The following is a 25,427-nucleotide window of genomic DNA, read 5'->3' as shown; positions in this document are numbered from 1 at the left end:
CGCAGGGTCAACAGCAACAGCAACAAGAAGCAGAAGAAAAAGTGTCAGCAGAGAGAGAGAATCTCCCCTTTTTGTATGGGGTGACACTCAATTTGGGTGACGACAATAAGGTTGCAGCCTTTAGAAGGATGGCTCGAGCCTTGGGATGGGTAGCGAAACTACCGAATACGTGGATAGGTATGTACCTAGTCAAGACATTTCTGCTCATTGCCATGGATGTGTTTCAGAAAGCTGGGGTTGCAGTAACATCGCTTTCTGCGTCTGTGTCGCTTTCTTCGTCTTCTTCCACCCCGAGCGCACCAGCGGTTTTCCCTTGTACAACCCCGTTCTGCTTCCAGTTGTTCAACTTGTCCTGCATCTTGTCATCACCAGACACCCATTCGCAACCAAGTCTCACAAGCCACGCCTGTAGTTCGGTGCCGTGGGGCGCCGCTATGTGGGAAAGGCATTGCATGGACAGCTCTCACGCCACCACCTTCTTTTTCTGATGAAAGGCTTGTCCACAACCAAACGTGCGCTCGTGCTGCAAAATCATCAAAATGGGTGATGATTGCGCCATCCATGCCCACCCTTTCTTCGATTACAACATACCCTTCAAACTCCTCATTTGGCGAAAGAAGTGACCATGAACTACATAATGGAACACTCACTGCGTTCGTCTACATGTTCCGGTGAGGGGAGATTGTCAGCATTTTATGGCCACAAGAATGGCGGCGGCGACAGCTGCTGTTGCTGCTGCTCTGAGGCGCATCCCGACTCGGGGGTGGCGGTCGAGTCGCCATGGTGTATGTATAGGCATGTGGTGGCGTCAGGCGCACCAAATGTGTCGAATTGATGCGTTATGCGTTGCTCCACCTCGAATTGGGCATGGACGGCGACACCGCAGCACCGCCGCCGAGGCTGCCGCCAGCTTGTGGACGTCCGACGACATGGTCAGCGAACCCGCCCATTCCAAGTGGGTGGCCGTCAAGGCCAACATTGCCACCCGCGAAGGCCCCACAAACTGTGGCAGTGCCTTTTTGGCTGACTATACTAGCCCCTTCGATGCCACCGTAGTCGACCGCCTCAAGCAGGTCTGCCTTGGGCCCCCAAATACACTTTGTAGTGCCCTGGCCCTTTCCAGCTTACCTGCCCGCACTGCGTTCCCCCTTCCTCTCGAACCTCTGCACGCGGCGCTCAGCATGGCTATCGGATTGGCCTCAAGACCAACATGGATGAATTCGGCATGGGATCTTTTGGCTTGCACAGTGCCTTTGGGTCTGTTACCAATCCGGCCCTCGATGCTACCGCGCAGGTGGGTCAACTTGTTGCTGAACCCTCAGAATGGCCCTCTTCCGCTCCCCAATCTCAGTCCGTGGTCAGCATCCATTTCACACCAACTCGCTTGTTGCCGCGCCAATGCACTAACAACACGGCCGGCCACAGCCACGCGTTGCCGGTGGTTCCTCCTCGGGGAGTGCCGCGGTCGTAGCGGCCGGGCAGGTTCCGTTGGCCCTCGGCTCGGATACGGGTGCGTGCCAATAACACCGCCATCAATCGCCATGCATGCATCTCAGCTCCACTCGCCTCTCATTCCGTTCAATTCTTGCTCATTTGGCTCCTCGATTGGACCTTCCCAAGCGCAGGTGGATCTGTGCGCGTGCCTGCAGCCTTTTGTGGCATCGTTGGGTACAAGCCTTCCTACGGCCGCCTCTCTCGCTGGGGGCTTGTCAGTTATGCCAGGTAGAGATACCAGCGTTTCACGCACCTGGATCCACACCCTCGCCCCACCTGATCTCGTCTCATTCTCTCCTGATCTCACTCCACCCGGAAAAAAACCACTCAACAACAACACCAACAACGACAACAATATCAATAACAATAACAACACCCTAACCCTGATCTCGCCGTAGCTCCTTTGACTGCGTCGGTGTCCTGGCTTCCTCCGTCGATCAAGCCGAAGCAGCTATGCAAGTCATGCAAGGACACGACTCACGTGATGAAACCTCGCTTAATGTACATGTCATGCCCACCCGCCTCCGCCAGCCGCCTTTCATCCTACCGCTTATGTCTACCAAGCGTGCCAGCCCACCTGACGCTCCGTCAATGTGGTGCTTCAGGTCGACTGGGCAGCGCAGGAGGCGCAGGATACACCTGTACGGCGTGTAGGTGTCATTCAGGAGGCCGTCATTCATGAGCTCGCCCCGGCAATGCATGACCGATGGGAGCTCGCCCTTCAACAGCTCGCCCAGCAACACTGCCTGGAGATTGATACCGTGTCGGTGCCCACTTTGAAACAAGGTGCCATGTTTCGCCTCACTCGCCCAAGCCTTTGCTGCCAAGAGTGCCTGGCACGAGCGTCAAACTCAGCTGCTAGTCTTGGACACACCCCACAGCATTGGCCGCATACTACATGCTTGTCTCGGCAGAAGCCGCATCGAACCTCTCACGCTACAACGGTCTCTGCTACGGTCCGTGTTGGCGTCGCGCATCCTCTGACCCCAAAGCAGCCTCATTTCGCTATTTTCGACTCATGTGCCTTACACATCATGCTTCAGGTGCGCAAAGTGGGGCTCCCGAGACCTTTGATGGCTTCTTCGACATGTATTCAAGCAATCGGACTCAATACTTGGGCGACAGCGTCAAACAGCGCATCATGACCGGGAACCATATCCTCTCTCGCGGGTGTGCAGCTCGGGTCGTCCCAACTAGTGATTCCCCTCTTCTCCGTCACAGGCCCTGGCCACGAACCTATTTGAGCCTCACAGGTCGACTATTTTGCTTTGACCCTGTCTCCACTTGAATCAGAAAATTTGACAGCTACTATCTTACTGCTGCCCGAGTTCGTGCCCAGCTAACCCTTGAGCTGCAGCGAGTTTTTGAGGTAGGTTGGTTTGCCATCCAATCAGGGCATGCATGACACGCCTTGTCATTTGCCGCGGCCCTCTCCAAATTGGCCCTTTCCAAATTGGCCCTTGCTCCCTGGTGCTTGCGCCCGTTCTCAATTAATGCCTGTTCGGCGGATAGCGGGTCGATGTGCTGGTTTTGCCCACGACCGCCGACGTGGCACCCACCATCGAAGCGGCGCGTAACATTGAGCCCGTACAAGAATATGCCACAGATGTCTACACCGTACCCTTCAGTTTAGCTGGCCTACCAGCCATCAGCGTTCCTTGCGGTCGAGATCCTCAATCGTCTGCCCCAATGGGCTTACAAGTCGTGGCTCCGGTAGGTGTATGCTCTTTTGGCTCCTTTGAGCCACCTCTCATTCTTTTTGTTTCTCAATCTTGCCACCTCACACACGCCGGTGTTTCCCTTTTCCCATATGCACAATAATAGCGCCAGTTAGATCACCGCGCTGCTCACGTGGCTCGCTTGCTCGAGGCCATGAGTTGGCCTAATTAAAAACTCAACCCTTTAGGTGGTAAAATTGTATCGAGAACTCCCTGCTCTCGTGTCATCCTCTTGCTTGCACATCCTCAAACACATTGGCACACCCAGACCAGATCGGACCACAGGTTGCCAGGCTCCTCTGAAAAGAAGCTGGTAGGACTACTGGAAATGGCAGACGCAGATTGATTGCTTTTGCATGAACCATGCCGATTTTTGACATGTGGTTACATAGGATGACTCGAAAAATAAATAAGCAACACATTCACAGTCTCATGCACACGCACGCACAGAGAGTGAGTGAGTGAGAGAGAGAGGAAAATCACAAAATCCGATACACCTCACAAAGGAAGCTGGTCAGCCCGTCTGTGCTGTCCTTGGCCACATCAAGCCGTGGATGAGGAAGGCTCAGGATCGAAGGCGCTTGGGTATATTCTGTTACTGCCACGTGGCGAGAGCAGAAGATTGCGCGACCGCGTGCTCGCCTCTGATGCTCGGCGGGGCGCCTCCGGGTCTACAGACGTGATGCGTGGTGAAAGCTGTCCATCTTCCACTTCCATCCACACGCTGTGGCCTGACGCGCGCGACTGCGGAATTCGATCCAGTGTGGCAAACGGCGTCACCGCGCGCTTGCTTCTCATCGGCATTACATAATCATACTCAGCAATGGGCCCTGGCGCTTCATCAACCCCACTGCCGTGAGTATTATCATAGTGGACACGATTCCACACGAGTTTTGGTGACCCTGGATCGGGTTGGAGATCCGAGGGGTCGGGCGGCAGCTCGTCATCTGACGTCAAAGCTTCCACCGTGTCTTTCCAAGACTCTTCATTTCGGAGCTCCCAGGCCCTGCATTATTCCGGTGCGAGCCAACGTCACATGGTGAGCACCCATACAGAGCCTTAACACGAACCCGCAAAGCGCGCAAGTCCTCACTTTTCGCGTGCACGAAACTTTTTGAATAGTCGCTTGAAAGAGGCGACAGCAGCAAGGAGCGCCACGCCTGCATGAAGAGATCCAATGATAATCCATGCCTAGGATGCCCAACACGACGATGGCGCTTGGTGAGCTGCAATCACGACCAGCTGCATCATGCCTCCTCCATTCACTTCTCTCTCGCATGCATTCGCCAAACCTTCAGAACCTACCAAAATGGCGCCGTGCAAGTCTCGATACGCCGTCCGACTCTCGCCACTGAAACAAAGGGCGGGGTCGCGGCGGTACAAACTTGCCTAGAAGACATGGCAATCCCCGCAAATGTGAGCTTAGGCAGCGCAGGTTGACGCAAGACCACCGCGCAATACGCTTCGTGCAAATTGCACATACTTGCGCAGCCACCATGACGAGGCAAATCAAGAGGCCGGAGAAAAACCAAAAGTGCTGGCGGTCACGAGCCACCAGATCCCAAAGAAAAGCCATGTAAAGAAGCACAGCCCCCGCGGCCAGAAACGCGCCAAAGCAGCACACCATGGCAGCGACGCGCCGTGCATCTGCATTGTCTGTTGGACAGCATTCAAACGAAGTGACACTAGAGGACGCACCCGATCAAATGAGAACCGAGTCGAACAGAGGTGGTTACGGTCGCAACTGTGGTAAGGCGACAAACCTTTTGTCAAAGCACGAAGCGCAGCTGTTGCCTCGGCACCCTACACAAGTTGATGATCGGTCGTGGCTGTGAGGCAGCGCTGGAACATGGGTCATACATAAAGTGGACAGCAGCAGCCCAACATGCATGGCCTCGCTTACTCTCGTTGACAGAATAACAAGCTGCAGCCAACACTAACCTCGACAACAAGGTCGGCCACAGGCGGCGGAGGTATAGGGGGGATACAGGCCGTGTGTGGCATCACACAGGTCCGACGAGTCATCGTAGCCGCTGCGAATCACCGGCAGCTGGCAGCCCACGGACAAAGCTGGATCGGCTGCAAGCTCACTACACCACGTCACATTCAACGCACTCAAGCAAGCGCCCTCTACCAGCGACCCTGAGCAGCCAGTGTCTATGCGCTGGAGTTGCCCCATATCAGCAACGGGATAGAGCCAGAAAATGTGGCCTGCATCCGATAATTCAAACTCGGCATGGCTAGACGCGTTAACAAAAGCGTAGGTGCGCGCCTGGCCATCGCTGTGGATGGCGCGCTGCAGCGTAGTGGTGTACAGCATGGCGGCCAGGTCCATGCCCAGCAGAACGACGAGCAGACCCACGGCCAAATGAATCCAACGTCGGCCCTCTTGCGGCACCGAGTGTAAGGCGCGGCGGTGCCCAACCAGGGTCGCCGCAAAGCCAGCGAGCAGAATGACACATATCACCAGGACCACAATCAAGGTCACCACGATTTGCTGCAAGGAGGCGTTGCCTTGCGAACCACCAGGGCAGGTGCTCGTCTCTGCATTGGGGTCGAAGCAAGAGCCTGCACTGGCTTGGGCATCGGGGGCTTCAGTGCTCATCAACTCTGTGGTTGTTGTTGACGTTGTGGTGGTTGTAGTCGTAGTAGTGGAAGTAGTCAGAATGAGAATTTCTTGGTTGGTGGCGAGGCTTGCTACCTGCTGTGCGTTCAGAACAAAATCGTACAGGCGCACCTTGTCCAGAAGGCCCGCGTAAGCCTGAATGGAGGTCGTGGTCCTTCCTCCGATCACAAAGGCTGCCGTCAAAGGTGGCTGAGTGCTGCCGATGGAGGCTTGTTGTGCCAGCGTCCCATTGACGTAGATGCGCGCCCAGCCAGCGCTGAAAGTAAGAGCAACATGAGACCACTGACCCGACCGGGCCTGACTGGCCAGACCGGTTGTGATCGGGGTGGCAGCATTGACATCGCCATTGGCCACGTAGAGCTGAAATCGTTCTTGGGCGAGACGGATTTCTAAAGCGCCTCCACTTGGTGATGCACCATCCCCGCCCATGTCATACAGAAATAGTGACTGTAAGCGCGTCGCATTGTCGGGACGACACCAGAAGGAGACGGACAGGCTGGCAGGCAGGCGGGGTGGGAAGGGAAACTTGAGGGCTCGAGCCGCCGCATTGATGCGCATGGCAGACAAGGTCGGCCCGTTGCCAGTATTTGTAGCCCATGCAGCATTCTGCTGTACGGCATGTGCGCCATTGGCTCCGTTGTCCAGGAACAAGTTGCCACACATGTGCTCGCCCCACTCGTGGCGAGGGGCGAGGATGTGAAAGGCAGCCGTAGATGGTGCCGTCACGATGGTTGATCCCGTCCAGTTACACGAGCGCACCGAGCGGGTGGGGTCTTGAGGGGCGTCGGCAGCAATGGCTTGAATGCGACTCTGGTCTAGGGCGCTTGCGTAGAGGCGCACGTCATGCACGTGTGCTTCCAGCACAGACTGGGGCACGCGGGCGCCAGGTAGTTTGACCTCGGCACCGACGAAGACGCTCCAATTTTCGCTGGCGGGAAACGACCATGTCTCTGCCAAAGCCCACGACCCCAGAAAACTGCCATTGGCATACAAGTGGGCTGTGCCCGGCTCGAGGACGAAGGCCAAGTGAAGCCAAGTACGAAGGGTCGGTGGAAAAGCAATCCCAGATTGGGCGTCAGTGGTGTTGAGCAGGGTTGTGCCCATCCACAGTTGCAGGGTAGCAGCTCGTCGACGCAACTCAAAACGAGCGTCAGTGCTACCAATAGAGGCCAGCAGCGGCAGCGCAGCAGGCGCCGAGAAAGCCGACCCATTGCTGGCCACGCGGTTGCCCAGCCACTCGGCAGCGGGGGAGGTCGGAAACCACAAGCGAAGGGACAGCGTGACGGTCGTGGTGGCCTCATAAGCGGGTGCAGCCAGGATGGCGTGAAGTACCCACCCACTCTCGCTCAGGGCAGGGAGAAGGTGTGGCAATCTGGGGTCTACGGCAGACCGTGCCCCTGAGGATGGTCCACCCACGAGCAGAGCATGTCGTTGTTGTCCGCTCCAATCCCGCACGAGGTGGGCCGCAGCGGCCTCATCGCGGTGTGTCGGGGGCCACCACCAAGCGATCAAACCGGCTTGGGTGTTGGCCAGGCGATGGGCCGCCGCAACCGTCGCTGTCGGCTCATTGTACGGCGGTTTGAGTAAATCGGGGTGCGGGGCGACTGTGAGCACGATTGACTGATCGGCCAGCGTTGGACTGAGGGTGGGCGGTGAGGTCGGAGGTGGGGGCACGGGGTGGGTCGCCGCCAAGTCTATGCTGGGCAATGAGAGGGCACCGCGAAAGCGGGACGTGGGTTGAGCAACCTGCCAAGCACAGCCCAGACTGAGGTGGGAGTAGTCTGGGCTGCGCCCAGGTAGGTCGAGGGTCAGAGCAGCCACGGTTCCAATTGAGGCATTCCACACGTGGGCTTTACGCTCCAGGCGAAAGTGGTACCAGGTCCAAGGCTCAAGAGAGCATGGTGCGGAAGCGTTCCAATCATAGAGGCCATATTGTAGCTGGAAATGCAGCTGTCCTGCGCTGAGGCTGTAGCGAGCTTGGCCGAGCTTGTTGGAGAGTGCCAACAAGGTGCCAGCATTGTGTGCCTCGTCGTTGCTGCTCACTTGGAGCCAAAATTCAAATCGCTCATGGGAAAGAGGGGTAACCTGGCCGGTGGGCAGCTTGCTCCACAGGCACGTGTCATTGGCCAAAAGCTGCACGGCACTGTGGTTGTTGGCGGTACGCAGCTGGCAAGCGCCCGTGCAGGTCCACGCCAGTCCATTGGTTGCAGCATGGCTGACGTTGATTGGAATGCTCGCACGCACGAGCGCTGTCCCGTCTGTGCTGTTGGCGGTGGAATCTGCTGCGATGGCCCCCCTGGCGACCAAAATTAAGACCAGGATCGGTATCAGCAAGCTCCAGCCTTGAGCGGCGAGGGCGGACACAGCAGGCGGACACATGGTGCAGCGTTCAGGACGTAAGGCTAGCGAGCGGGTCGTTCTCTCGGCGAGGGTCCTACACCAAGGAGGGGTTCTGCTGGGCCCTGCTTTTAGCTCGTTGAGTCCAACATGGTCCAGGCGGGGCAAGAACTGTCCGACTCATCAAGTGCGTGAGATGAGGAGGGATGTGGCACTCGGCGACGACGAAAACGCTGGCACGAGGCCGGCGCCCAAAAGTCAAGTCGAGATCGTCGCACAAGCACGGGCCACGCCCTGGCAAATCCACCCATACACCCAAGATCTATCGTCAACCTCAACCGTTCCCAGGGATCCTGGACCTGTCCGTACCCCAACCCCGCTGCCAAAAACACATTTACACGCTTCAACATCAAAAATTCAGAAAAAAAAATCAAAATTTTGAGTAAAATGCGTGTGTGTGTGTGTGTGTGTGTGTGTGTGTAAACAGGTTTATGTTCGAAGCAAACATCAGCTGAAGCTTAAGAAACAACTGTGCTAAACAGCAGTTGTCTAGCAACGCCTTGGTTGTTGGTCAATTCCCTTGTTGAAGTTGTCTGAGGTTGACTGGGCTCGAGTTGTGGCTGAGACGGAGCGGGCGGCTGGGTGAGACGACAGACAAGCCGTGCGATCCTGGTTCGTCAACGGCTTGTAGGTTGCTTTGGTGTTTTTGATCTGGGCCGGGGTGCAGCTTACACACACGGCAGACGCAGGCTCAGAGGGAGACGATTAAGAGGCAAGACAAGACAAGGCCAGGCCGGCATTGGCACGACTTGGATATGGCGCAGCCAGCGGACGAGCCATCTGCAATGGCGCATGGCGCAGATCAAGCCGTGTCACCACAGCCAACACCACCTGATCAGAATCAGCATGCACCTGATGTCATGGTAATTGGGGACGAGCCGGCAGATGTAACAGCCGAGACGGCTCCCACGCAGGTGTTCCTGCGGCGCGCCGAGTTGGCAGACAGTACCCGGCTTGCTCGGCTCGTGGATACTACGACGGCTGAGGTGTTTGATACGGGCAACATTGTGGCCATTCTGTACGTCCTTGGTGTTCATTGACTCTCTTTCCCATCTTGCAGCAGGCGCCCAGGGTTGCCCTTCCTGCTGTCTTTCAACATGCACGGCCATTCTTTGCCAATTTGCCTTAATCATCCTTTGATGTTCTGACTTTCAGGGAGCATGCGTTGTTGAGCATCACTGCCGTTGACTCGGCGGGCAACGTGCTAGGCAATGCTAGCTTTTACGACTACCCTCGTCGCGAGAGTGTTGCTTCGAGCACGTGCGTTGGCGTTGTCGCCCCCCCCTAGCCAGTCCTACTCGGCGTTCCACCTCTCACAGCCTGGCTCATGGTTTTGGCGGGACAAGCAGGTGGGAAGCTTGGGCAGAGGCACATTGGCAGGGAAAACTGAGTCCCAACAACACCCTCTTCCTTCGCTTCTTCACAGCTCCCTCAAACTTGGCTGCCAACATCATGGAGCAGTGCATGCGCACCATGTTCTCCTCCGCCACCCACGTCAAGCAATGCGTGCTCAATGTCCCTGAGGGCGCTTCTGCTGCCCGCGCTTGGCACCTTCATCCATGCTACGGCATGTTTACGCCAATGCAGACCCCCAGTGGGAACCAGGTGAAGCCCTGTGCCATCCTCAGCGACCAAACTAACTGTCCTGGTCTCTGCCCAACACTCGACAATTCGTGTACGCCCCCCTGCTCATGCTCTTAAACTTTTTTTTTTTTTTGCAGGACGAGCTGGCTTTTGTCCTTCCACAACACAAGGTCATCGCCCCTTGTCGAGTGCGCATGGCTGTGGAAGAGGACTTTGACGACCTCATGCCCCTCTTTGAGCGTCAAAGCACTGACATCGAACAGCGTTTTGGCAGTTTTTATCTGGCGCAGCTGATTGCTAAGCAGGATGATCGCAGCCGATGCTTCGCCCTTGAGGTGTGCTGCGCTCTTCTGAACGAAAACAGAAGACTCACACCAAACCCAGTAGCAGAATCAACGCTTTGCTCGGTTGCTCATATCTGCTGTCCCTGCACGCGTGTGGTCCGTGCAGGTCAATGGTACGGCAGTTGGGTTTATCCATGCTACCAATCGGTTTCAGGGCGATTATCTGCGCGCACACTACGATCTCGCTGCTTTTGACGATCTTCGTGGCAAAGCCGGCACAGCGGATGATGCCACCTGTGTCCTTTCCATCAGCCTATACGTGGTTGCCGAGGCGTACGAGGTGCACGCTTTTGAGTTCTTGCCACATATTTTTGATGCCTTTCCAGACGCTTGGTACATTGTGCTCTCCCTGCCGCCCACTGCGCCCGAATTTCCATTCCTTCAGGTAAGCGGCCAAACCACAACCATCGCCAGAGACGACGGGGCTTCGCATTTGCACCACCTGTTCCAGACGCCCGATTGTTTGTTTGACTGCGAATTCACACGTGGTACCGCGCCCTGCCATTTTCGATGACGGGTAGTACTTTACACACGTGGAAACCTTGCCCGGGAACTATCCCACGCAAGAGGTCTATATCCTGCACAAGTACGCCATTTCCAACACGTTGACCGTGGAGCCCCTGACGACGGAGCAACTGGATCGTGTTCACGATATTGTCCAAGGGACGGCGCAAGAGGAGCTGATTATGGCTGACGTGACCCGTGCCACGATGACGGGTGAAGATGCCGATGGGACCAAGATTTTTTGCCATTCCGTCCGCTGTCTGGGCCAGTTGTGTGGTGTCATCGTTTCGCGCGATGGGCGGGCCGACGCACTTCCGTTGCGTGCGTGGTACGACTTGGATGAGTACATCCTATTCTCGCAACACATCTCGCGCGAGCACCTCATCCTCAGTCACATGGTGCTCAACCCCATCTTTCACCGCCATGGCAAACGCATCCTTGGGGAGCTCCTGCGTAAGCTGCGGCGCTCCTGCGTGTACCAGCGCACCTACGGTGAGGGCATTGATTTTGATCAGGACAACGTCAAGCCCACCACTATGAATCCCATCCTGGACCAGCTGGTGCCCGTGCGACCAAGACGCCAATGCCAGTACGCAATGGACATTTTGCAGGGCAATGTGCCGTCGCCACGCATCCGCGACGTGGGCCCTCCCTTTGCCCTGGCTTTTATGACGCGCAAGCTGCTGCTGGAACCCAAGCTCACGGTGAATCATCGTATTGTGGTGGTGGGCGAGTCCGACACGGCTTTGGCCTGCCTCGAGGACCTTGTGTTTCGGTAAGTGCTCTCCTTGAACGGCGCGCTTGACGGGTATGCCACACGCAACAGTGGGTATGCATGATGCTGTTTACATCATCTCATTATGATGCCACTGGGGTTGCCACGGTTTTGGGCTGGCGAGCTAGATCGCATCTCCGCTTGAGCAATCTGATTCATGTCGTGGAGGCGCCCGTACACGGGTATTCCTCAGACGCTCCTGCGAGCCAGGCCTACCCACATGGCTACACCTATTCACACGAGCATCTCCAGCGGCTTGGACTCGATCTATGGGTGGACAGTGTGGCGGGCCGCATGAGTCAGATTGACCGAAAGGGCCAATTCATTGTACTGGACAACGGCGGCGAGGTCCCTTACGACGTTCTTGGCCTGGCACCTGATCTGGAGCCTCAAGTTGCAGAAGCAGATAGCGCCCCAGATGGTGTGCATGCCCTTCGAAATAACTTTCACGCGCAACAGGTTCTACCCGGGCTCATCGCGGCCTGGCAGCAAGGCCAGAGCGATGTCGAGGGCGAGGACGCAGAGCAGAAACGCAACCAGTCAAATGACGCCCCAGCCAAGAGTGTAGTGATTTATGGTGCGGGATTGAGCGTCTTGACCATGGCCACGGCCGTTTTGCAATTGGGGGTACCGGCTTCCCATCTGCAGCTGGTGTTGGAAGCCCCTTTGGAGACCGACGTTCGCCCCGAGCAGGCCCAAGCCATGATGTCACATTGGGCTGAGCGCCTTCAGGTCAAGGTGGTGCAGGCCACTGTCATGGGCTATGAACAACAGGTACGGATGGTAGAGTTAGAGCGGCATGCAGTAGGCGACCGATTGTCGGCATGGGACGTGGGGACGTGGGGGGGGGGCCTGTTAGGGTGGGACATACTAGTTGGCTTTCTCACGACTGTGTGTGGTGCTCGTTCTTCTCCACTCTTCTTCCTCTCTGCGGGTTAGGATGGCTTTGTGTCTGCCGTGCGCTGTCGTGCAGAGGGCCAGGAAGACGCCACGGCCGTTCCGGCCTCTCTATGCTTGTGTGCCCGTAAAGGCACGGTTTCTCCAAATTTCTTTCGCGTTGTCAATGACTGCTTCTTGGTGTTTGATGGCCTGCTCGTGGTCAACCACGCGGCACGCACCTCGGACGCACAAATCTTAGCGGGCGGAACATGCACCAAATACTCGCGCCGATATCAGACAGAGAAGCAGGAGGGCCACTGTAGCGATGCCGAGGTTGGGCGGCACCTTGCTATGCAGCTGCGCTGCCTTTTTGATCCGCTGCTCATGTCGGATGCCGAGGAAGATACGACAACCACCACACTTCCCACGTATGGGCCCATACTGCTGTGCAAGCCTTGGCGGGTTTCTTTCCTCCATGCCACCTGCATTTTCTATGTTCCACCTCTCTCACGCCTAGACGCATGCTTCTGCGGTCTTGTTGCCAGGTACAAGGAAGCGCGATTGCGCGCTGGTCAAGTGGCCCCTAAGCTCTCGTATCTACAAGCTTTGGTTTGTGAAGATTGGATGCTTTCGCGAGGCACAACTTCTCATGAACCTGTCTGACCGCGCTTGACCCTCCCTCCATGCCTTGCTCTTGTCCTCGCTGACCATCCTCAGGCGCCGTATGCGTCGGTATCGCGGCCGCTACTCCAGAGCTGTGATGCAGACATTCAGTCGAATCAAGGCACGATGATGGTTACGACCAACTTTGAGCCTCTGAGCAGTGAGGCAGATAGCGACACTCAAGAAGTGTGGCCACGTTTGTTTGCGCTGGGCACGGATGAGTTTGACGTCATCAGTTTTCTCGAATGCTTGGCCCATGTACGTTGCCAGTTCTCGTTATATCTCAACTATTCCGAGAAGCAACACCTCACACAAGGTTGCATCGCTGCTACGGCCGCCCAATCCCGTGATGCCCCAAAAAAACAGGAGGAGGTCATTGAGACAGACAACTACGTCAAACTACCAGGCTTGCACCAAAAGCTCCTCAACAATATCATCAGCCGCTATCATGAGGGCTTGGTGCCAGACCTTTTCCGGTTGGGCCGCTTTTTCCATGTCCATCCTGCTTGGGTGTCTCAATCATCATGGGCTAGGCTGATATACTCATGGCATTTCTTGGCATGTCATCTTTCTTTCAGATACTTTCACAGTGCGTGGGCCACCGCGCTATTTCACGACCGCTTCCATCGCTTTGTGCAAGATGTCACGACTGCAGCGCGAGAGAATGCGGTGCGTCTTGCCATCAATTCATGCAAACGGGAATTACAAGTCGATGTTGCCTGCTTGGCGGTTTTCCATGCCATTTGTACTCTTCTGACCGTCTTTGTGCATGCGGCCCTGCCTATCGTTTGAAAACTGCGCGTTTGTAGGCCATCAACCTGGAGGAGGTGGAGGGTCTGGCTTCGCAAATGCTGGAGCTCACGCTTCAGCGCACGGATGCCACACAAGAGGCAGATGTCGTTGCCGACTTGGAAGGCCGGGAGCGAGAGATTTACGACAAGATGATCGCCAAGGTTGACGATAAGGTTGTAAGCCAAGCCACCAAGGATCGTTTTGTCGAGTACCTTGCCTTCTACAGCTACCACCTCCCCATGTATGCACGCCCTGGGCTTGTGCAGTAGCATCAGAGGGTGAGCTGATGTTGCATTGTTGTGCCTTGAGTGGCAGCACTATCTCTTGCACGCTCTCTCTTCGTCGTTGGTCCACAACCCAATCTGCTCTGCAAGAAGTGATATGTGAATTTTACCACCATCGTCCTGACCGTGCTTTGACGGCGAAACACAACTAGCAACTACATGTAGCCAGCCATCGACCTCCAGCACATCTGCTTCACATTCAATCAACTTTGTTGCTTTTCCATGTTACCGCCGTTGATGGAATGATGTTCTTATAAGTGTGATATTTTAAACATTTCCGTTTATCGGAATCATGGCGCAACTCGGTCTCGGTCGGTAACGAACGCTTCGGCTCGCACGAGAGAACGCGAGATCTGAGGGAACGCATCTCCCGACAGATTCGGTGGAGGTGCACGAGAGAGGTTGGGCTGATGAGGGGCGGCGGGAGTGGAAGGGCGGGAAATGACGGTGCAGATTGGTTGAACATGCGATTTTGGGTTGATTGTGGGCTGAGGCTTTCTTGAAGCAGGATCAGCTTGCTTCTCGGCCAGCTCGTTTTGGGGATCATTGAGAATGCGGCCTAGGATGGCTCTGACCGAGCAGGGAACGCATTTGAACTTGGTGGCGTAGCGCAGGTGGCACACAGATTCAAAGGGCTGCAAGGGGCTCCACGGCTACCTTTTTTTGAGGAAGCGTCACACCGTCGTCTTGTTCTTTTTTTCTCATTTCCATTCTTTCCACATTCTGCTCCTCTCGCATACCATCGCCTCTTGACCAAGCAGCCCCAGCCACAAACAAGCTTTTTCCTGAGGTATGAAACGTTTGTGTGTGTGGTGGTGGTGGTGGTGGTGGTGTATCCAGTTGATTGCCTCTGCCGCCGATCGTTCCACATCCGTGACTCTCGGCTCGTGTACTCTGACTCTTGCCCTGGCTGTTATGCGCGAGCAGCTGGTTGAGGATGAGTTCGAGGATGGCGTAGCTTGCTGCTGTCGATTCAACCGCAAGGGCAACATGCTCGCCGTCGGCTTCAACGATGGTCGTGGTGAGTGTTTGAGACGCAGCCTCTGTAACAAGTGCACCTGTCGGTGATGGTGCGGGTCCACAGACAGCATGCAATGTCACCCTCACCTTTCCTCTCGATGACGTGCTTCGCTCCCTCTAGTTTTGATCTATGGCATGGACACTCGCAGTCAGGTGCAGGTTCTACATGGTCACGTCCAGACAGTGACATCGCTTAGGTAGGTCGTCCGTTTTCAAAACGCAGGGCCGTGGCTCAAAAACAGGGTGCTGGATTTGTTGGGCACCGCAGTGCTTTTTCCTCGGTGAGGAGGCAGGGTTTGCGAACCATTGATGTCGTCTATGGTCTTGTGTCCGCATGGTGATAGCTGGAGCCGATCAGGCCGCAAACTACTGTCATCGAGCCTAGATCATCGTGTCATTGCCTGGCGCGTGCAGTCATCAGAGCAGATCTTTGCGGTCGACTTGGGCGCCCCCGTCCTTTCTTCGGGATTCAACAAACGGTGCGCTCCGTCACCTTTTTTTTTTTTTTTCCATGTCTTCATTCGCTGGCTCGAAAGCCTTGCACTCACCTGACGTTCTCTGCGATGGGGCCTTTTTTGAAGCAGTCACAGCCACCAGTTTGTGGCATGCGCGCTATCAAGCTCGCCGGTCCTCGTCACGGTGGCTGGCAATGGGCAGGAAGTACGTTGATAGCCAATGCTGCAGTCATGCGAGCTTGACTAGGCCTTTGTTCTCTCTGGGCTTTATGGACCAGAACATTGGGCTGTTGTATTCATTCTTCCTTGCTGCAACTAGACGCGCGTCGAGCTGGACATAAGCGAAACCCTTGCGGAAGAGACAGTGCAGTCCAAGAAGAAAAAGCGCACAACTGAATGTGTCGCCTGCATAGCACGGAATGGCCAGCGTGTACGTTGTGCCAAATTGGCATCCGTCTCGAGCTGAGGTATCATTCATCAAGGTCTCATGGACGCTCAATCACCACTTGCAGGTTTTTGTAGGAACGCCTCAAGGCCGATTGCTCGCTTTTGACATCCAAAAGCCCGACGCACCATATGCTGAAGTCAAGGTCCGATGGTAGAAAGTATCCACTGTGCGCTGTCGCACCGTGTTTGATGCTACCACCTTATTGGTTGACCATGCCCATCCCGCCGCTGGCTGGCTGGCTGGCTGGCTGTCTTTTTTTTTTTTTTTTTTTTTTTTTTTTTTTTTTTTTTTTTTGACTGCAATACTCCAGGTTTCCAATGCGCGCGAATCAGCTGTCCAAGATATTGCGCTATCACGGGACGACCGATTTGTTGTCGTAGCTTGCGCCGACCGCGTCGTGCGCACCTATGAGTAAGGGCAGAGTGCCTTTGCTGAGTCAAACCCATGCTCTCGACTTGCGATCCAGGACAAGCAGCCTTCCTCACGTTGCATCGGTTTTTCATTTTGCTTGTCCTACCGCAACAGCACTGAAGTCCTGCAACAAGAAGCTGAGATTCAGGATCCCGTCAACCGCACCAAGTGGCGCTGTGTCTGCTTTAGTCCACAGGATGACTTTGTCGTTGGTGGTGCGTTTGACCGCACCTTCAGATGCTCGATGCGCCATTTCTTTCTTATCACTACGAACGCGCTCACTTGCGCGTGATTATTTTGCACTCTTTTTCCTTCTTATTTTTTTTATTTTTATTTTTCCCACTAGGCGCAATCATGGAGAACAATGATCACGCCATATACATCTGGGAGAAGGCCCGCGGCACACCGGTGACCACGCTCACACATGGCGCAGCAGGTCTCTTGCATCTGGATTGGCACCCACAACGGTGAGCAGACCATGTTGTGATAAACCGATCCCCCAGAGACACCCGCTGTCATATTGGCGGTCCTTCCTCATATCACATGACGTCCAGGCCAATCATCGCCTCCATTACAGCCGCTGGCAGCGTTATTGTTTGGGGTGTTCAGTACACGGTAGGCCAGCCTTACAATATCGCCGTAGCCATGCGAGCGCCAACTGGGGCACGTCCAGAGTGGTCTCATGAACCGACTCGGCATGTAACCCAATGGCCCGACCCGCTTTTAGGAGAACTGGTCCGCATATGCACCGGATTTTAAAGAGGTTGAGGATAACGTTGAATACATTGAGCGAGAGGACGAATTTGATGAGGTCGATTTGCTTCCAAGCATGGCGTCGCACCTGCCTTGCACATGTTGCTGCATTTAAATCCTAACCTCGGCCGTTGATCATTGTAGGTGGAAGCCAAAGAGGACGCGGCTATCAAGGATGCTGAGCAAAGCTTTGTCGATGTGGTTACTTTGGACGAGGATCATTTCGCGAGCAGCGACGAGGAGCCGCTGAGCGAGGACGAGTTGTTGTATATTCCCATTGTCCCCTTGGACGATGCAGAAACGGCTCGCGACCAGGAGGAAATCGGTATGAATTTTGGCGGTCTGGTCTTTGCAATCTGTGTTCTATGAATACGGGCCCTTGACACCGTGTGCACCGCTCAAATTCGGGGCGCACTACTTGTTTTTTCTTAGAACGCACGGCAATTCACAACAAGTCGCTCGAGGCCAACGAGCGTGTGGTGCGTGCAGTGCTGCTTAACTCCGTCGATTGGCGGCTGCCGCATGACTGGCAGGCGCGCATAGCTGGTTTGACCCCATTTTTCTCATGATATTCTTGTTTTGATGCGTGGAACCATATACACGCAGGGGCAAGCATATAGCGCGACGGACGCAGTCGCCAAACGTGTTACATATGTACACACTCCTGGAGCAAAGAAGCCTCGCACAGGTACCACCAAAGCAGGTTCAAGAAAGGGCGGCAGTCGTAGCAAGTCGGCCAAGCGGAGCTCGAGCTCACGCAGCGGTGGGGGCAGTAAACGCGCGTCGACTCATGCCGCACCGGCACCTTCGGGCGAAGGGACGCCTGCCCCTCTTCACTAACTGTTTTTGCTCATCCGTGTGTGTACATGTGTGTCGATTTGGGTCGGGTCTCTCGACTCATGCACACATGCAAATTGACAAACATGTAATACTCAACCCGAGCATGACACTGCCTTTGCGGCCGCAGGCGCTTGAAAATGTTTTCTGGGTGGTGACGTGACCTAGCCATGGTAAGATGTCTTTAGGCCAGCTCGGTACATTCGACACAATCGTCCTTGCAGCCAGATCCAGAGCGCACACAGCCAAAGGGGGGCAAAAACTCTGCACCACGCCTTGGGATAGGGCGAGCAATGTTCAGCTCCACACCGTAGGTCAAAGTTGTGTAGCGAAGCGGCATGTGATCGCCAAAGAAGCGCAGCAATTCGTTCAAGCATCGATGTCGCACATCCATATGGGAGCTGCGGCGCCACAAGCCGGCGGCCTTGCCCAATTTGGCGTCGACCTTGGCTCCCGCCACGCCGGAAGAGTCGACTAGAATTGGAGGGTGCCCGGTTCGAGAAGCCACGAGCAGGTTGAACAGCAGGTCATCGCAGTTCATCAACATGTCCACTCCGTCGCGAGCGGCTGCAGGCAGGTCCGTGGTGTAAGCCTGCAAATAGCGTCGATGATAAGTCTATTGATGGGCGAGAAGTGGGCAAGGGAGCAACATGGTCGTTGTTAGCGGCCAGACCGGCGTGATGGAATGTTTGGGGGTGGCAGGCGCCGAGGCATGGTTGTGCTTCACTGACAAAGCCCGAGGGTAGAACCATGGACTGAGGTCGTTCCTTGTGCTTCAAGTACATCCAGGGTCCTGTTCCGTTGGCAAAGGCCCGGCCGTGTAGCCGTGCCAAGTAGGTGAGACCGATCAGCCGATCGCGGTGGCCGTGCCACCACACCCGGGCATTCATGGTGAATACCTATCCATCAGTTTGTTGGCGCCATGAGTCAATGCAAGACATAATATCACGCGGAAGGCGGCAGGATTACAAAGGGTTAGTGTTAGGTTTGCAAAGCGGTTGTCCGACGGCAAGACAACTTGAGCGTGAAAGACGCTGCATCTGACCGGTCCGCTGGGCCCACCTGGTGTGGCATGAGCCAGTCATCATCCATGTTGATGACGCAATCCGTTTCAATGGCCAAGTCGGGGCGAAAACGATTATTGAGGCTGTTGCGAGTGGGGCGCCGCAGCACAACAGGCACGGCGTACTGCGTCCAGTTGAGTTTGGGCACAGGTTCTTGAATACAATTCCAAATGACGACGATCTTATGCAGGCAGGAAGCCGTGTGATAGAAAGCGAGGAAGCGCGGGAGCTCAGCGTGACGCTCGTAAATGGTCATGATCATGGTGCAGCGCTCCAGTAGGCCAGCATCCTGCGGCACAAACTCATGCTCCACGGGCTGATCGCGGACGTCTAGGCGTGGGATGGGGAATGACATCCCAGGTTGCAGATCCAGTGACGGCCAAGGCGTCGAGGTAAAGGCGTGCAACACGCCCAAACCTGCCTCGTGTAAATACTGGCGCACTACGTCTGGGGAAATTAGCAGACGCAAGACAGGCTGCACCGGTAGTCCGAGGTCTGCCTGGCGGAGTGCATGCCAGACTGAGAAGTGAAGAACGCGGCGCAGTGATATCGCCAGCACGGCAGCCTCTGAGGTTATCCAGCCTTGGCGCAGTTGTGGGGTGGCCATGTGTTGCCTCAATGCCTGCCCACGTGGGTCAATGACCCGTGGAGTCGAGTTGGAGCTACGTAGCAGGAGGGCAAACTCGGCGTTCAGCACTCTCGGTTGCGTGGTCCATCCAAGAGGCACAGACCAAGCCAAGTCGAGAGCGGGGCCTGTGAACTGAGTCGTTGCCCAAGGAAGGAGAAGCACATGATGCTGGTAGGCCTTAAGCAGAGCAGCATCGAGTTCGCTCAGATGGCGGAAAACGTAGCCCGGGCGTTCAATCGAGGGCAGGGCAGCGACTTGGCCAAGCTCGAGCCGCACGAGGGGGCCGCAAACAGAGACCAGGGCCCGATCAAGAACAGTCTGCAACTCGTCAAGCGATTCATACGGCTCCAGTTGGCAGGCGTTTGGGTCGTACATTCGAGAAGCTGCCGCTGCAATCCTGCTCGGCAAGTGCAATTTGCATGTTGACCCCGTGCCGGATGTTTTGGGAAAACGCTCATCAGCAAAGGACAGGTCTGGGCGAGATAGCGTCTGCCCCGCTGAGCGAAGGCGTTTAGGCAAGTCAGGATCCAGCTTTTGATGCCATGGTTGTGCCGTGGGATGGTGGTCATCCAACATCGGTTCGAGTGGCTCATTGGGCACAAGTCGCTGCAGCGTCAGCGACCAACCCAGCAGTAGAGTGCAGAGGACGATCACTGCCAGGGCCGCGCAGCGCCGAGCATGATGCATCTTCGCCCAGATCACGCTCGGCCTGGTCGACAATATGACCTGCGATATACAAATACTTGATCCTGATTGCTCCAGTCAAGTCACCACTTTCGGGCCTCACTTTCACATGACGCAGCTTCACTCGTATCATGCGCCCGGGGCAACCAGGGCAGCCTCGTCAGGCGAGCGAGCAAGCAAGCAAGTAGCTTTGGTGCAAGGTGTCATCGACTTCAATGCTGACAATTGCAGTTTATTTACACTTTTATTCCCTATCATTGTCGCCAACGGTCATACCACATGGAATACACCGGCTCTCGTCCGATCGCCGCAGTTAAGCCATGTTGGGCCATGCTAGTACTATCGTGGGTGACCAGATGGGAATACATGGTGCTGTTGGCCATTCTTATCTTTTTATCTCCTTCATTTTTCTTCTCTCTCTGTTTATTCTTTTGGCGGTTGCCTGGTTCGGTCCGGGTTTTGGTTTCAGCTCGTTGCTTGGTTTTTACACGTGCCCCTCTCGTTACTGTGCCTGTCTCCGATCCATGCCGGTGAGCTGCGACTCATCAAGCTGATGGCGTTGGGTGATTTTTGCTGGAGAACAGAATACTTAGGGACGGTTGTAATAGGAGCCATGTGCCGAGAGTGCTTGCGTGAAGTAAATCCGGACCGTGTGAGTTTCGAGGTCTGACAGGGCCATGCACTGATGTTGTGCATCGATTCACCACCGTATTCCCCCCTCCCGCGCCCCGCGCCCCGTGCTTGTGGCGATGATCACTCTAGGGGTCCATGTGCCTCGACTCGGGCTCGTTTTGGGCCAATTACAAGGGCTGTGCTGCTTGTCAGGCTGCGACCATCAACATCTCTGAGCGCGTTGTGGAGGTTGACGGCGATGAAGAGGTGACCACGTACCAGCGTGAGTTGAGTGAATTGTGCCGCCTTGCACACACGAGTCGAAAAGAAGCACGGTGTATGCCATGCTCACCACCTTGCCATGTCGTACCGTGCTGGCGCCTCTTTTTATGTTCAGACATCTGCGAGGCATGCGGGCACGTTGTGGCTCAACACGAGCATCTTTTTGAAGTCACAGAGGATGGTCAAGTCCAGGTGGGTTGATGTCATTATCACTCCGCGATCAAGCATGCGACTGGGGGCATGGCCGGCGGCCGTTGCAGGTGCCAGCCGAGTTTTAATCCTGTTTTGAACCGTCATTAGCATTATAGTATGAACTGCTTCCTGTGCGGGCACGCAGAGGACGAGCGCAACGTGCTCCCCACGGGAAAGAGTAACCTAGCCCTGTTTTGATGTGTTTGACCAATACCGGCTGTGCCGGTCGTGCCATGGTGTGGGCTTGCTTTTTCTGTGCCTTTGAATGAGCGCACGCTCGCCATTTTTTTCCTGGCTGTCTTCTGCTTGCATGTTGTCGTTGTTTGCTTTTGCTTGGGCTGAATATCTACATGTGCGTGCTGTCAGTTTGATAGTCTAGCACTTAATTAAACCTTAGACTATTGTGCCTTGTGGGACAGAGGCCGTGGCTGCCATCCCAGTGATTCTGCAGAAATTAAAAAAAAAAAAAAAACACCAAAAACACAGCTGACATGCGGAACAAGAACACGGGGCCTGCGCGATGACCAGCTATGAAAGGCTGCAGGCGCCCTTTGCTCGACCGATGTCACTCGGAATAGGCGAATATGTGCTCGGCACACACAGTGTGGGGGCATTAGGCATTAGGCAGAGGTGTCGCTGGGCTCCGGTACTCGTGTGAAGACACGGATGGCATGCATTTGACTAATCTCCTCACGCAACACGCCGGTGACAAGACGGTTTTGTTTCAGTCGTGACAAGCCCCGAAATGCCTCAGACTCGACCACCACCATGTATTGAGCTCCGCAGCCACCTGACAAAAGGCATGCGGGGTGAGTGAGTGACAAGCGACTGCCATAAGCATGTGTCCTCGCATGTATAGGTGTCGTGGGTTGGAGAAAGAAAGCTGGAGGCACACACACGTCTGATGCATATCTGGGGCGCCAGGGCAGAGCCCACTCAAACCCACCCGAGTCATCCTGCACCGTAACTTGGTCTGTGTTGAAGGCTTCTCGAAGCTTGGCTGCCATGTCCTCCTCGGCCTGCGACGAGTGCCAGGCTCCACTGGCATGCAGGTTCTGCACCAAGCGACCAACGAGACGACATGGCCAGTCTGGTAAGTCAGTCACAAGACGGCGTACAAGTCATCTCCAAGGCTACTTCCCACCCACATTCTCGCCAAGGTACAAGCTCCCCACAGGCAAGTAAACCGCCGACTTACCCTCGCGCCGAGTCGAGTGGCCCGGGCGCTCTGAGCCAAGGGTCCAACCAGTCGTCGCAACATGATTCAAGTGCCGCCGGTCGTCACAAACTGCGCACTCGCACACACACACACACACACACACATGGTAAAATTGACATGCCTTCCCATTTTTAAAGACAATTGTCATCCTTTTCTAATTCAATCTGACAAGAGCGACAAAGCAAGCACGCAAGCACACTCACCACTCTCTGTCAACCGGACGAGAAGTTGCCTTGAATGACGCGAGGCGGACATGGCTCGAGGATGATGGTCTGGTGACAAGCACCAGGACTGGCGGCGGTTCGTGTAGGTTGACACAGGACTCACAAGGGAAGGGAATGAAAGCCAGAAGGGCATCGCGGAGGCACGCACCGGCACCACGAGCTTGGGTTTAATCAACATGAGCGCGGTCAAAGCGATGGATGAGTCGATCCATCAGTCCTAACCCACAGCACGAGCTGCCAGCGAGAATTCATTCCCAACGTTTCGCACCATATTTTGCTGCAGTTGGCTTGTCCGCCACAGGAGCATGGCATGGGATGACACTGTCGTATGATGGATGCACCGCTGTCCCCAACCAACCATCGAATGTCGAGAGCCTCAGAATTACTCATCCGCGCTTCAAATGATTGGGCCCAAGTTTGTGTTGATGATCCGACTTCCTTCTCCTTCTACCCATTTCTCATTTCGCTTGGCACAAATTTGTCTCATCACCAGCTGGCTTGGCTAATGGGCTGATAGCACCCAGCACCACAAAACAGTCCCTTCCCACCACCACCGCCCTTTACATTGGTATTCCAAGTCAAAGACGTTTCAAAGCTTTTTTCTGGCCCGTGAGAGACAGTCAAGGTGTCGCTGAGCCGCACTCGCGGCCGTCCACCTCGATGGCCCTCAGGCGTCGCCGGGTGGTAACGCCGAAAATGCTGCTCCTCGCATGTGTGGCACTTGTGCAATTCAGCGCCATCGCCCTTGCAGGCCACGATGAGGTGTGCTTGTCATTGCCCCGTTTCACCGGGCACGACCAGAGCCATGACCACGATGAACGGCGCCGAAACGGCTACTCACGCCTGTGCCCTCTATTTTTGCCATGATAAAATAATGATAGCTTTTCTTGCGCTTCAATCCCGACAGCACACCACCCAAGGACACAAGCGTCTACGAGCACGTTCTCACTGATTTGAGCCCAGTATGTCTTTTCCACCGCGATCAAGGTTTCAAATGGCGACGCTTATGCTTCTTGTGTCTAGGACACTCAAGCGACCTTTGTTCCCGACCACGAAGTTTTTCATCAAGCATGTATGAGAGACAAAACAGCGCCTACCTCTCGCCGTCTTGTTGTATGCGCGAGCAATTGCTCATGCCCGATGGACGCTCACCCTTGCTTCTCACTGACAACGCTCGCGTGCAATCTAGACCATGCCGTCTTTGAGTTCAAGCGATTATCCTATACAGACGGCTCCTTGATCGTCAAGGCGCAGCGTGATTATGATACGCAAAACATCAACTTTATTGATGGCGGCGATATGGGCCTCTTCGTATTTGATGGATATGTCAGTTGTGTACTGCGGTTGTCATTGGCACGGGGACCTGCCACTGCCGGTGAATATTTAGCTCGGCGCCTTTGGTGTAGCTCCTCATCTGACCATGTTCTCGTAGTTGTGTGCGGCCTTTTCCGAGTTTCCAGATGAAAACGTGCGCTTTGGCTGCTTGCCGGATCAGGTGCCACTGGGCGTGCGCTATCGAGTATGTCACAATCCCTGCTCCCAAGCCAATCTTGCGCGTCTCGGTCCTGTGAAAGCTGCCCTCACTATGTTTTGATAATTCCATTTGAAAGGGTTTCTTGGATGTAGATGACACCAGCTTATGCTACGGATACGGACCCCACTCAACTTGCATGAGCATCGTGGCTGCAGGTACCTCAAGCTCATCACAAGATCCATCCGTGAATGCTCAGTCTTGCGATACAGACTCTTTTGTTCCATCCATGGAAAGCATTCATCTAAAAGCTGTTATTTGCTCGCCAATATCACGCAGAATTCTACACAAATACTGGCCCTTGGATGATTGGTGGTCTCATCGCCCAGTCGGCTGCTGGAGGTACGAGAGTCCCCATTGGCCATGGCACGTTGAGCTAGACTTGACTTGACTTTCCTACCATTCACGCCCCTGTAAATTAGATTCACCGGCGATCAGTGCCGATCAGGTATATTCCACGTCATGGAATTTTGACGGAGAGTTTTACACAGTGGCATTCTTTGCTGGCACGATATCGCAGAGTGTCCGCGAGTCAATGTTGACGACGTGTGCACAAGACTCGGAGTGCGACGCCACTGGCGTCTGCGCAGACTCGTATTGTGCATGCGACGGTGCCTATACAACACCGACTTGTTCATCACGGGAATGCACCAGTACTATCCAATGTCCGAGCAACTACGCGTGCATCAATTCTGCCTGCATGCGGCAAGACCCATGTGAAGACGGCAGCGACTTTCGCTGCACCAGTGATGAGACATGCATCAGCGGCCGCGAGTTTGAAGCTGGCTACACCTGTGACCTGGTAATTAAACTTGGCCCCTCCGCACCGCTTCAAAAAGCATCTGTGTTTTGAATGTCGGCCCCGGAACCCGCCACCAACCCTTGAAACTACCAGCACCCACTGGCTCACTACTCTCTCTCTCTCTCTCTCTCTCTCTCTCTCTCTCTCTCTCTCTCTCTCTCTCTCTCTCTCTCTCTCTCTCTCTCTCTCTCTCTCTCTCTCTCCC

The 25,427-nt window shown here is 55.2% G+C and overlaps 6 protein-coding genes across 6 annotated transcripts in view; 3 read left to right on the top strand and 3 right to left on the bottom strand.

The window, feature by feature from the left end:
* Positions 1–929: 929 nt before the first annotated feature.
* Positions 930–3,384, top strand: MONBRDRAFT_25148 (uncharacterized protein; the record flags this gene model as incomplete). The annotated part of the gene is made up of 11 exons (XM_001745595.1): positions 930–1,073; positions 1,181–1,294; positions 1,426–1,510; positions 1,626–1,722; positions 1,893–1,995; positions 2,100–2,280; positions 2,376–2,450; positions 2,538–2,664; positions 2,788–2,863; positions 3,007–3,207; positions 3,319–3,384. 11 exons carry the CDS (start codon positions 930–932, stop codon positions 3,382–3,384), a joined length of 1,269 nt encoding a protein of 422 aa, XP_001745647.1.
* A 371-nt stretch (positions 3,385–3,755) lies between these two features.
* Positions 3,756–8,217, bottom strand: MONBRDRAFT_7940 (uncharacterized protein; the record flags this gene model as incomplete). Its single annotated transcript, XM_001745450.1, has 3 exons — positions 3,756–4,218; positions 4,976–5,054; positions 5,154–8,217. 3 exons carry the CDS (start codon positions 8,215–8,217, stop codon positions 3,756–3,758), a joined length of 3,606 nt encoding a protein of 1,201 aa, XP_001745502.1.
* A 773-nt stretch (positions 8,218–8,990) lies between these two features.
* Positions 8,991–17,716, top strand: MONBRDRAFT_25146 (uncharacterized protein; the record flags this gene model as incomplete). Its single annotated transcript, XM_001745594.1, has 25 exons — positions 8,991–9,253; positions 9,391–9,495; positions 9,524–9,584; positions 9,957–10,154; positions 10,270–10,548; positions 10,685–11,442; positions 11,571–12,216; positions 12,382–12,654; positions 12,679–12,749; positions 12,867–12,930; positions 13,039–13,242; positions 13,351–13,460; positions 13,563–13,653; positions 13,794–13,952; positions 14,901–15,081; positions 15,202–15,277; positions 15,425–15,559; positions 15,665–15,740; positions 15,855–15,965; positions 16,058–16,125; positions 16,509–16,609; positions 16,741–16,861; positions 16,949–17,009; positions 17,292–17,472; positions 17,580–17,716. The coding sequence occupies 25 exons, from the start codon at positions 8,991–8,993 to the stop codon at positions 17,714–17,716; spliced, it is 4,530 nt and encodes a 1,509-aa protein (XP_001745646.1).
* A 452-nt stretch (positions 17,717–18,168) lies between these two features.
* On the bottom strand, positions 18,169–20,363 carry MONBRDRAFT_25145 (uncharacterized protein; the record flags this gene model as incomplete). The annotated part of the gene is made up of 3 exons (XM_001745449.1): positions 18,169–18,600; positions 18,635–18,883; positions 19,047–20,363. 3 exons carry the CDS (start codon positions 20,361–20,363, stop codon positions 18,169–18,171), a joined length of 1,998 nt encoding a protein of 665 aa, XP_001745501.1.
* Positions 20,364–22,066: 1,703 nt separating this feature from the next.
* Positions 22,067–22,707, bottom strand: MONBRDRAFT_25144 (uncharacterized protein; the record flags this gene model as incomplete). The annotated part of the gene is made up of 3 exons (XM_001745448.1): positions 22,067–22,236; positions 22,393–22,501; positions 22,645–22,707. The coding sequence occupies 3 exons, from the start codon at positions 22,705–22,707 to the stop codon at positions 22,067–22,069; spliced, it is 342 nt and encodes a 113-aa protein (XP_001745500.1).
* An 878-nt stretch (positions 22,708–23,585) lies between these two features.
* The window catches only part of MONBRDRAFT_25143 (uncharacterized protein), a gene marked incomplete at both ends in the record, with an annotated part of 10,322 nt that continues 8,480 nt past the window's right edge, over positions 23,586–25,427 (top strand). The window contains 7 exons of the mRNA XM_001745593.1: positions 23,586–23,651; positions 23,771–23,851; positions 23,913–23,961; positions 24,079–24,215; positions 24,322–24,408; positions 24,500–24,578; positions 24,700–24,762. Coding sequence (XP_001745645.1) covers positions 23,586–23,651; positions 23,771–23,851; positions 23,913–23,961; positions 24,079–24,215; positions 24,322–24,408; positions 24,500–24,578; positions 24,700–24,762 — 562 coding nt within the window. The remainder of the gene's footprint in view (positions 23,652–23,770; positions 23,852–23,912; positions 23,962–24,078; positions 24,216–24,321; positions 24,409–24,499; positions 24,579–24,699; positions 24,763–25,427) is intronic.

The sequence above is a fragment of the Monosiga brevicollis genome, genomic scaffold (genome assembly GCF_000002865.3).
Source record: "Monosiga brevicollis MX1 MONBRscaffold_9 genomic scaffold, whole genome shotgun sequence".
Taxonomy (NCBI): domain Eukaryota; class Choanoflagellata; order Craspedida; family Salpingoecidae; genus Monosiga; species Monosiga brevicollis.
Note: the sequence above shows the minus strand (reverse complement) of the source record. Positions and strands in the feature narration are given on the sequence as shown.